This window comes from Somniosus microcephalus, chromosome 9 (assembly GCF_052327205.1).
Source record: "Somniosus microcephalus isolate GS21.2 chromosome 9, FLI_Smic_1.0, whole genome shotgun sequence".
NCBI lineage: Eukaryota > Metazoa > Chordata > Chondrichthyes > Squaliformes > Somniosidae > Somniosus > Somniosus microcephalus.
The window spans coordinates 189,489,300-189,501,278 of record NC_140995.1 but is presented as its reverse complement, the minus strand read 5'-3'; the positions used below and the strand labels follow the sequence as shown (position 1 = coordinate 189,501,278).

General features: G+C 47.1%; 1 protein-coding gene across 3 annotated transcripts in view; it reads left to right on the top strand.

Moving 5' to 3' along the window:
* Positions 1 to 1,096: 1,096 nt before the first annotated feature.
* cyb5r4 (cytochrome b5 reductase 4) overlaps positions 1,097 to 11,979 on the top strand; it is a 221,197-nt gene continuing 210,314 nt past the window's right edge. For 2 of the 3 annotated variants that reach the window (XM_085997707.1, XM_085997708.1), the window contains exon 1: positions 1,097 to 1,302. In XM_085997707.1, the coding sequence (XP_085853833.1) occupies positions 1,225 to 1,302 (78 nt within the window). In that variant the 5' untranslated portion in view covers positions 1,097 to 1,224. The remainder of the gene's footprint in view (positions 1,303 to 11,979) is intronic. The other variant, XM_085997706.1, reaches the window with a different exon arrangement.

The window sequence follows — 11,979 nt, the reverse complement described above, 5'->3', positions numbered from 1 at the left end:
AGGAAGCCTCCTCAAAGACTGAACTTATAATTGCTTAACTTCAACCAATGTATCTAGCAACCGTAATTGTAATTGTAATTAGTTATTATTTAGTTGTTAAATGAATGTTATGCACTGTTTATCTTAAAGGGGAGGAATTGTTGTGTATGTACCTTTAAGGGAATAACTGGTCTCAGACTGCAGTACCGGCAGTGACCAGCCCTGTATAAAAGGCCCTAGCAGGCTTCTGTAGTTTCAGTTTCCAGGTTGTCTCCATTCAGTAAAGACTTGTTATAATCAACCCCTGCAGTCCGTGTCTCAATTATACACGGACATAATAGAGGTGTAGAGGGATTGTACGTCCATGGTGAATAGGAGGTGGTTGGGGCCAGGAAACTGGTAAAAGTGGCGGAGGGCGTCAGAAGAGTCGCGGATGTAGGTGGGAAGAGACTGGACAAGGGGAGAAAAAAGAGTCGAGTTAGGAAGAGATAAGTTCCGTGGGGCAAGAACAGGCTGAAAGATGGGTCTACCAGGGCAGTCCTGTTTGTGGATCTTGGGAAGGAGGTAGAAGCGGGCTGTGCGGGGTTGGGGAACTATGAGGTTGACGGCTGTGGGGGGAAGATCTCCAGAGGAGATGAGGTCAGTGACAGTCTTGGAAACGGTGGCTTGATGTTCGGTAGTGGGGTCATGGTCCAGGCGGAGGTAGGAGGTGTCGGAGAGTTGGTGTTCAGCTTCCGCTAGGTAGAGGTAGGTTCGTCAAACAACAGCACCACCCTTGTCAGCAGGTTTAATGACAATGTCGGGGTTGGATCTGAGAGAATGGAGCGCTGCAAGTTCAGAGGGAGGTAGGTTGGAGTGAGTGAGGGGAGCAGAGAAATGGAGACAACCGATGTCATGCCGGCAGTTTGCAATGAAAAGATCTAGAGAGGTTAAGAGGCCAGAGGGAGGGGTCCAGGTAGAACGAGAATCCTGATGATGTATTCAGATTTCCAGCAAATCTGCAGCATTTATGCTTTTCACCCCTTTTATAGGTGCCCACGGTGTGTGTGTGTGCGTGTGAGTGAGGGGGGGGAAGACTACAACTCCCAGAAAGCCATTCCCCACTGCGCATGCTCATTGACCTTCAGGGCCTGGCTGAGCTTCGAGCACTGGCGTGAGCGGCGAGTCGGGCGACAACCGGAAGAGTCCTTCCCTTCTCGCCCCTGGAATATAACGGAAGGGACAGCGCTGCTGAAGAGGCCGGAGATGTTGAACGCCCCGTCTCAGTTCCCCGCGCCCGGTTCTCAGCAGCGGGTCCCGGCGGCGGCGGGCAGCAGGATTAAGGTGAGAGGATGGGGCCGGGTGACGGGAGGCGGCCCTGAGTGACGGGTCCCGGGGACCCGCCGCCCGCCCGCCTGTCAATCAAGCGCAGCCGCGCGGTCACGTGCCGGCCATTACAGGGGCTCGCGCCTGTTCAAGGGCTTTGCAAGAATCTGACTCGCTGGTGAGAAGTTGTTGTTCCGCGTTGACAGCTCCATTCAAGAGAGCTGCTCACACCCGTTGGCAGTGCTGTTGTTACAACACATTTTGTCCTGGCCAATATTTATCCCTCAATCAACATAACAAAAACAGATTACCTGGTTATCATCGCATTGCTGTTTGTGGGAGCTTGCTGTGCGCAATTTGGCTGCCGCGTTTCCCACATTACAATCAACAGTGACTACACTCCAAAAGGACTTCATTAGCTGTAAAGTGCTTAGGTCTGGTGGTGGTGAAAGGCGCTATATAAATGCAAGTCTTTTAACAGCAAGATCCTGTCAAAGCAGTGCTCTCCAGTTAATGAGTGCACTCTTTGTGTAAATTTGGACTGTTTAAACTGCACTCTTCTCAACGCTGGGCAAACTGCTGCAAGTTTCACTTAGCATTTTAGGGTGGCGTCTTGCTTAAAATATGCACGCCTCTTTCAGGAGTAGGAACAGTTTTTAACCACCTTTGTTATTAAAGCTGAAAAACGTCTGTGCAGGTACAGCGTGCTGACATTGTTACAAATTTTAATTCTCTGCCCCACTCCTACTCTGACCTCTTTGTCCTCAGCCTCCTACACAGTTCCAATTAAACTCGACGTAAACTCGGGGAACAGCACCTCGTCTTTCGATTAGGCACTTTACAGCCTTCAACATTGAGTTCAATAATTTCATATCATAAGCACTGCCCCCAATTTTTTGGACAGCAGCTGTTGATAATGATTCTCCATTCTGATTTACACCTCTAGATCCATCTTTTGTTTCTTTGCTTATTCCATTGCCATCCCCTTTTGCCTTGTACTATCATCCCTTTTGTCATTTAATCTCTCCTGCCTTCCACCCTATCACAAACCTTCCCTTTTGTTCTTTCCTCCCCTTTACCTGCCTCTGTAATTGCTTAAAACCAAATACAACTTTTAACTTTTTCCACTTCTGATGAAAGGTCATCGACCTGAAGGATTAACTTTGTTTCTTTCTCCACAGATGCTGCCTGACTTGCTGAATATTTCCAGCATTTTCTGTTTTTATTTGTTACAAATGTAATGTTTTGTAAGTCAGTTAGCCAAGTGACACTGCCTCTTTAAGGCTGCATTGTTGTGCATAATAGCCCTGATTTTGGTATCAGCACAGTTAAGTAAATAAGGCGATGCTGCTGTTTCCACTGATGCCAAAACCCACTTAAAGTGGTTTTCATTGATAGTTCCAGAGGCAGCAGTGCCCAGTGACAATTGTGAATGCAGCTGGCTGATAGCTTTTCTGACTGCTGTTGAGAGAAACTGCATAAGAGCAGTAGCGGAAGGAAGAGCATTGTGTGTTTTTTCTCTTTGTTGGAAATCTGAATATTTTGTAGTGTATTTGCGACCAGATGTCCAGCTTGTATCGTGTTTAGAATCCCACTGATCACTGTTTGTGTGAGCAAGACTTTTCCTGACATCAGTCCCAAGTTTACCTTTCACTAATATGACCGATACCACCTTCTCCTACTGTTACAATTTAATTTGAAGTAGTTGGATTTCCCTTTGCTATACCATTTATTTGCTATACCATTTATTTACTATCTTGTATATCTTTATGACGTTCCCTCTCAGCTGCCTCCTTTTAAGGCTGAAAGCTCAAGTTTCTCCTGTCTTTTCTTGGAACTCAGTCCCTCAACACTAGGGATCAATTTATTGATTCTTCTCTGCATTGCATCCGGGATTTACAAGCATTCAAAATTGAAAAGGCCAGCTGGATCATCAATCCTGCCCCACACCATGCTGGCTGGAGTATCGTGACCAAACACTTCCTTCACCCGCTCCCCACAGCCATGTAATCATAGAATCATAGAAAGTTACAGCATGGCAGGAGGCCATTTCAGCCCATCGTGTCCGCACCGGCCAACAAAGAGCTATCCAGCCTAATCCCACTTCCCAGCTCTTGGTCCGTAGCCCTGCAGGTTAGAGCAACCCAAGTGCACATCCAAGTACTTTTTAAATGTGGTTAGGGTTTCTGCCTCTACCACCCTTTCAGGCAGTGAGTTCCAGACCCCCACAACCCTCTGGGTGAAGAAATTTCCCCTCAAATCCCCTCTAAACCTTCCACCAATTACTTTAAATCTGTGCCCCCTGGTTTTTGACCCCTTTGCTAAGGGAAATAGGTCCTTTCTATCCACTCTATCTAGGCCCCTCATAATTTTATACGCCTCAATAAGGTCTCCCCTCAGCCTCCTCTGTTCCAAGGAAAACAGACCTAGCCTATCCAGTCTTTCCTCATAGCTAAGATTCTCTACTCCCGGCAACATCCTTATAAATCTCCTCTGTACCCTCTCTAGTGCAATCACATCTTTCCTGTAATGTGGTGACCAGAACTGCACGCAGTGCTCTAGCTGAGGCCCAGCTAGTGTTTTATACAGTTGAAGCATAACCCCCCTGCTCTTGTATTCTATGCCACGGCTAATAAAGGCAAGCATTCCGTATGCCTTCTTAACCACCTTATCTACCTGGCCTGCTACCTTCAGGGATCTGTGGACATGCACTCCAAGGTCCCTTTGTTCTTCTACACTACTCCGTGGCCTACCATTTAATGTGTATTCCCTTTCCTTAGCCCTCCCCAAATGCATTACCTCACACTTCTCTGGATTGAATTCCATTTGCCACTGTTCTGCCCATCTGACCAATTTATTGATATCTTCCTGCAGTCTACAGCTTCCTTCTTCAGTATCAGCCACACAGCCAATTTTAGTATCATCTGCAAACTTCTTAATCATACCCCCTATATTCAAGTCTAGATCATTAATATATACCACAAAAAACAAGGGACCTAGTACTGAGCCCTGCGGAACCCCACTGGAAACAGCCTTCCAGTCACAAAAACACCCATCAACCATTACCCTCTGCTTCCTGTCTCCGAGCAAGTTTTGAATCCAACTTGACACTTTGCCTTGGATCCCATGGGCTTTTAACTTCATGACTAGTCTGCCATGTGGAACCTTATCAAAAGCCTTGCTAAAGTCCATATACACTACATCAAATGCACTACCCTCATCTACCCTCCTTGTTACCTCCTCAAAAAATTCAAACACGACCATCCCTTAATTAATCCATGCTGACTATCCTTGATTAATCTGTGTCTTTCTAAATGAAGATTTATCTTGTCCTTCAGAATTCTTTCCAATAATTTTCCCACCACCGAGGTTAGGCTGACTGGTCTGTAATTATTCGGTCTATCCTTTTCTCCCTTTTTAAACAAGGGTACCACATTAGCAGTCCTCCAGTCCAGCACCACACCTGAAGCCAGAGAGGATTGAGAAATCATGGTCAGGGCCTCTGCTATTTCCTCTTTTGCTTCGCTTAACACCCTGGGATACATTTCATCTGGGCCTGGGGATTTATCCACTTTTAAAGCTGCTAAAACCCCTTAATACTTCCTCTCTTACTATGTTTATTTCATCTAATATTTCACACTCCTCCCCCCGATAGCAATGTCTGCTTCGCCCCTCTCCTTTGTGAAAACACACGCAAAGTATTCATTAAGAACCCTACCGACGTCTCCTGCCTCCACACACAAATTACCCTCATGATCTCTAATAGGCCCTACCCTTTCTTTAGTTATCCTCTTACTCTTAATATATTTCTAAAACATCTTTGGGTTTCCCTTGATTTTACTTGCCAAGAATTTTTCATGCTCTCTCTTTGCTTTCCTACTATCCTTTTTAATTGCACCCTTGCACTTTCTGTACTCCTCTAAAGATTCTGGAGTATTTAGCTCTCGGTATCTGTCATACGTCTCCCTTTTTTTCTTTATCCTACCCTGTATGTCCCTAGACATCCAGGGGGCTCTAGATTTGTTAGTCCCACCTTTTTTCTTTAGGGGCACATATTTGGTCTGAACCCTCCGGATCTCCTCCTTGAATGCCTCCCACTGCTCTGACACTGATTTACCTTCAAGTAGCTGTTTCCAGTCCACTATGGCTAAATCCCCTCTGAGCTTAGCAAAATTTGCTTTTCCCCAATTTAGAATTTTTATTCATGGTTTATCCTTGTCCTTTTCCATAACTACCTTTAAATCTAACAATTATGGTCACTAGCACCAAAATGCTCCCCCACTGATAGGCCTTCTACCTGCCCAGCTTCATTCCCTAAAACTAAGTCCAGAACCGCCCCCTCCCTTGTTGGGCTTGCTACATACTGGCTAAAAAAGTTCTCCTGGATGCATTTTAGGAATTCCGCACCCTCTATACCTTTCACACTAATTTTATCCCAGTTAATGTTGGGGTAGTTGAAATCCCCTACTATTACTGCCCTATAGTTTTTGCACTTCTCAGAATTTTGTCTACATATTTGCTCTTCTATCTCCCTCTCACTGTTTGGGGGTCTGTAGTACACTCCCAGCAGTGTGATCGCCCCTTTTTTGTTTTTCAATTCGATCCATATGGCCTCACTTGATGATCCCTCCAACATATCATCCCTCCTCACAGCTGTAATAGTTTCTTTAATCAATACTGCGACCCCCCTCCCTTTTTACCTCCCTCTCTATCCCGTCTGAAAATCCTGTAACCAGGAATGTTGAGCTGCCATACCTGCCCCTCTTTCAGTCACGTCTCTGTAATAATAGCTATAATATCATAGTCCCAAGTATCTACCTGTGCCCTCAGCTCATCTGCCTTGTTCGCTATACTCCTTGCATTGAAGTATATACCACTTAGTACAGGCAAACCTCCTTGTTGACTACTATCTAGCCCTTGATTCCTCTGTCCTTCCAATTTACTTTCTACATTTTTGTTTTCCAATTCCAGTTTTTTTTCCCTCCCTATTGACACTATACTTAGGTTCCCATCCCTCTGCCAAGCTAGTTCAAACCCTCCCCAACAGCACTAGCAAACCCTCCCATGAGGATATTGGTCCCGTTCCCGTTGAGGTGCAACCCGTCTGGCTTGTAGAGGTCCCACTCCCCCAGAAACGGTTCCAATTCCTCAGGAATCTAAAGCCCTCCCTCCTACACCATCTCTCCAGCCACGCATTCATCTGCTCTATCTTCCTATTTCTGTACTCACTAGCACGTGGCACTGGTAGTAATCCGGTGATTACTACCTTTGAGGTCCTGCTTTTTAACCTCTTTCCTAGCTCCCTAAACTCTGCCTGCAGGACCTTTCCCTCTTCCTACCTATGTCATTGGTACCGATATAGACCACGACCTCTGGCTGTTCACCCTCCCCCCTCAGAATGCCCTGCAGCTGTTCAGTGACATCCTTGACCCTGGAACCAGGGAGGCAACATACCATCCTGGGGTCACGTCTGCAGCCGCAGAACCGCCTGGCTGCTCCCCTAACTATTGAATCCCCTATCACTATTGCTCTCCCTCTCCTCTTTCCCCCCCCCCCCCCGCCTGTGCAGCTGAGTGCTGTGGACTTGGCTCTGGCTGCACTCCCCAGAGGAACCATCTCCCTCGCCAGTACTCAGCACCGAATACTGGTTGGTGAGCAAGATGGGCTCAGGGGATTCCTGCACTACCTGCCTGGTCCTCCTCTTCTGTCTGACCATCACCCATTCCCTCTGCCTGCACACTCTTAAACTGCGGGGAGACCACCTCCCGAAACGTGCTATCCACGTAGCTCTCAGCCTCGCGGATGCACAGCAGTGATTGCAGCCGCCGCTCAAGCTCGAGCTGCTGTAGCTGGTGACACTTCCCGCACATGTGGTCGTCCAGACCACGGGAGGTGTCCAGGACTTCCCGCATGGCAGAGGATGTGCACTCCACGGGAGCGAGTTGCCCTGCCATACCTCTAATTAACAGAGTATTTACTAACCTAGCTGGAATAAACTTAAAAATATAAAGCCAAGTAAAAACACTTAACAGAAACTCACCAATCAGCTCCCCCTTTTTGAACGTTTAGTTTTTAATCCCGGCTCTTAATTTAAACCAATGCTCAAGATAAGGAGAGAAATACTGACCAACCAAACACTTCCCTGCTTTCCTGTGACGTCATTCCTTGTTTTTGTTGTCAGGTCTGCTGCCTCCGCTCTCGGGCCTCGCTCTGCCATGCTCTTTATATCCTCAGGCTCCGCTCTTGCTCCCTCTCAGGTCCGCTCTAATCTGCTGGGAGAGAGAAAAAAAACCAGGGCCAGTAAGGGGAAAAAATACTGTGGAAAATTCCTCTTTCCCCCGCCCCCCCCGCCCCCCCCAGGTGATCACCACCAGTCCAGGAGATGACATGAACCTAGTGTTATCTATAAAGACATTTACCTTCTATATGATGCGATCTCTGCTCCAATCAAGACCCGGTCCCGCTCCCTCTTGAAGTCATACAGCACCCACCACACCAGCTGGCAATGTAGTCCAGTGATAAAACAGAAAATGCTGGAAATACTCAGCAGGTCAGGCAGCATCTGTGGAGAGAGAAACTGAGTTAACGTTTCAGGTTGATGACCTTTTGTCAGAACTGGAAAGTGTTCGAGATGTAAGTTTTTCCAGAGGCTCACTATCTGGGAAAAGAAGAACCACCTAACATCCAGTCTATTCCTACTCTTAGATAGTTTAAACACATGCACCCTGGTCCTCCCCAATCTGTTAAACTGGAATAATCTATCAATAGGCACACTATCCAGCCCTTTAATTACTTTATAGACTTCTATTGGGTCACCTCTAAGTCTACGCTGCTCTAAAGACCAAGGCCCTGGAGCCTATCTGAGTAGCTGAGATTATTTAATATTGGAATCATTTTCGTAGCTCTCCTGTGGACCTTTCCCAAGGCCACTATATCACCCACCATGTGGAGGGACCAAAACTAGGCACAGTACTTCAGATACGGTCTGACCAGCAACCTGTATAGTGACAAACTAATGTCTTTTGATTTATACTGAATGGTTCCATTAATACAACCCAAATCCCTGTTCGCTTTAGCTCAAGCTTCTCTACATTGGTAATGATTTGAATGTCTCCGAGATCACTGGGCTCCTCCACTTCTGGCCTCTTGCGCATCCCCGATTTTAATCGCTCCACCATTAGCGGCTGTGCTTTCAGCTGCCGAGGCCCTAAGCGCTGGAATTCCCTCCCTAAACCTCTCGGGTGTGATCTGACCAGAGCACTATAAATAAGAAATAGGAGTAGGAGTAGGCCATTGGGCCCCTCCAGCCTGCTCAGTGTAAACGTGATTTCCTCAGGCTTGCATTCCGCTGATATGAGTGCATAGTAATCAAAAATACGAACATACATACAAACATATGAATTTGGAGCAGGAGTAGGCCACTCAGCCCTTCGAGCCTGCTCTGCCATTCAATAAAATCATGGCAGATCTGATTACTCCACATTCACGCCTACCCCTGATAACTTTTCACCCCCTTGCTTACCAAGACTCTACCTCTGCCTTAAAACTATTCAAAGACTCTGCTTCCACCACCCTCTGAGGAAGAGAGTTCTAAAGACTCACGACCCTCTGTGAGAAAAAAAATTCTCCTCATCTCTGTCTTAAATGGACGACCCCTTATTTTTAAACAGTGACCCCCTAGTTCTAGATTCTCCCACAAGAGGAAACATCCTCTCCACATCCACCCTGTCCAGACCCCTTAGGATCTTATAGGTTTTAATCAAGTCACCTCTTACTCTTCTAAACTCCAGTGGATATAAGCCTAGCCTGTCCAACCTTTCCTCATAAGACAACCCACCCATACCAGGTGTTAGTCTAGTAAACCTTCTCTGAACTGCATCCAGCGCATTTACATCCTTCCTTAAATAAGGAGACCAATACTGTACACAGTACTCCAGATGTGGTCTCACCAATGCTCTGTATGACTGAAGCATAACCTCCCTACTTTTGTATTCAATTCCCCTCGCAATAAACAATAACATTCTATTAGCTTTCCTAATTACTTGCTGTACCTACATGCTAACCTTTTGTGATTCATGCACTAGGACACCCAGATCACTCTGCATCTCAGAGCTCTGCAATCTCTCACCATTTAGATAATATGCTGCTTTTTTATTCTTCCTGCCAAAATGGACAACTTCACATTTTCCCACATTATACTCCATTTGCCAGATCTTTGCCCACTCACTTAACCTATCTACATCCCTTTGTAGCCTCCTTATATCCTCTTTACAATTTACTTTCCTACTTATCTTTGTGTCATCAGCAAATTTAGCAACCATGCCTTCGGTCCCTTCATCCAAGTCATTTATATGAATTGTAAAAAGTTGAGGCCCCAGCACTGATCCCTGTGGCACACCACTCATTACATAGAAACATAGAAGATAGGAGCAGAAGTAGGCCATTCGGCCCCTCGAGCCTGTTCCGCCATTTAATGAGATCATGGCTGATCATCCAAATTCAGTACCCTGTCCCTGCTTTCTCCCCATATCCCTTGATCCCTTGAGCCTTAAGAAATATATCTAACTCCTTGAATATATTTAATGAATTGGCCTCAACGGCCTTCTGTGGAAGAGAATTCCACAGGTTCATCACTCTCTGGGTGAAGAAATTCCTCCTCATCTCAGTCCTAAATGGCTTACCCCTTATCCTTAGACTGTGACCCCTGGTTCTGGACTCCCCGCCATCGGGAACATTCTTCCTGCATCTAGTCTGTCTAGTCCTGTTAGAATTTTATAAGTTTCAATGAGATCCCCTCTCATTCTTCTAAACTCTAGTGAATACAAGCCCAATCGACCCAATCTCTCTTCATATGTCATTCCTGCCATCCCAGGTATCAGTCTGGTGAATCTTCGCTGCACTCCCTCCATGGCAAGAACATCCTTCCTCGGATAAGGCGACCAAAACTGCACACAATATTCAAGGTGTGGTCTCACCAAGGCCTTGTGCAACTGCAGCAAGACATCCTTGCTCCTGTACTTGAATCCTCTCGCTATGAAGGCCAGCATACCATTTGCCTTCTTAACCGCCTGCTGCACCTGCATGCTTACCTTCAGCAACTGGTGCACAAGGACACCCAGGTCTCGTTGCACTTCCCCTTTTACCAATCTATTGCCTGTCGACTCCCAGTGATGCAGAGACACAGAGTGCCCACAGCGTCTGGTCTGCACTCAAGGCCTCCATAATCAGCACATGTGAAGAGACGCTCGGTCACTCAACCAGGAAACACCAAGACTGGTTCGACGAGAATGACCAGGAGATCCAGGAGCTAATAAGCCGCAAGCGCAAGGCATTTCTGATCTGGAAGCAGCAACAGAACTCGAGAGTAAGAAAGCAGCTCTACAGAAGCCTGAAGGCCGAGGTCCAACAAAAAACTCGTGACCTAAAGAACAGATGGTGAGTGGAGAAAGTGCAGGAGATCCAGCAGCTAGCCGACAACCACGACGTGTGTGGATTCTTTAGTGCAGTCAAGACCATCTATGGCCCAAGCACCCAAGGCCCTTCCCCACTGCGGGCCAAGAACGGAGAGGTACTCATCAAGGACAGGGAAGCAGTCAGGGCACGCTTGAAGGAGCACTTCGAAGATCTCCTTAACCACGACTCTGTCTTCAACACGAGTGTCCTCAACTCCATCCCACAGCATGCTACCCGCCACCATCTCAGCACAACCCCAGCCCGGCATGAGGTTGAAAAGGCCATCCGACAACTGAAGAACAACAAGGCCTCAGAAGCAGATGGAATCCCCACCGAGGCACTAAAGCATGGCGGAGAAGCACTACTGGCACAAATTCATTAACTCATTTCTTTTATCTGGAAGGAGGAGAGCATGCCAGGGGATCTCAGAGACGCCGTAATTGTGACCATCTTCAAGAAAGGTGACCAGTCCGATTGCGGTAATTACAGAGGAGTTTCCCTGCTATCTGCCACAGGGAAAGTCATCGCAAGAATCCTCCTCAATCGCCTTCTCCCAGTGGCCGAAGAGCTCCTCCCAGAGTCGCAATGCGGATTCCGCCCACTGAGGGGCACAATGGACATGATCTTCACCGCACGTCAATTACAAGAGAAATTCAGGGAACAGCACCAACCACTGTACATGGCCTTCTTTGATCTCACAAAGGCTTTGACACTGTCAACTGTGAGGGATTATGGAGTGGCCTCCTCAAATTTGGCTGCCCTCAAAAGTTTGTCACTATCCTCCACCTGCTTCACAACGACATGCAAGCCGTGATCCTGACCAACGTTTCCACCACAGACCCAATTCACGTACGAACCGGGGTCAAGCAAGGCTGTGTCATTGCACCAACGCTCTTCTCAATCTTCCTTGCTGCAATGCTCCATCTCGCCCTCAGTAAGCTCCCCACTGAAGTGGAGCTAATTTACAGAACAAACGGGAAACTGTTCAACCTCCGTCGCCTCCAGTCCAGATCCAAGGTCGTCCCATCCTCTGTCGTCGAATTACAGTACGCAGACGATGCTTGCGTCTGCGCTCACTCGGAGGTTGAACTCCAAACCATCGTAAACACCTTCACCGAAGCATACGAGAGCATGGGCCTTACACTAAACATCCGTAAGACAATGGTCCTCTACCAACATGCCCCCGCCACACTGTGCTGCCCCCTGATTAACAAAATCCACGACAAGGCCTTGGACAACGTG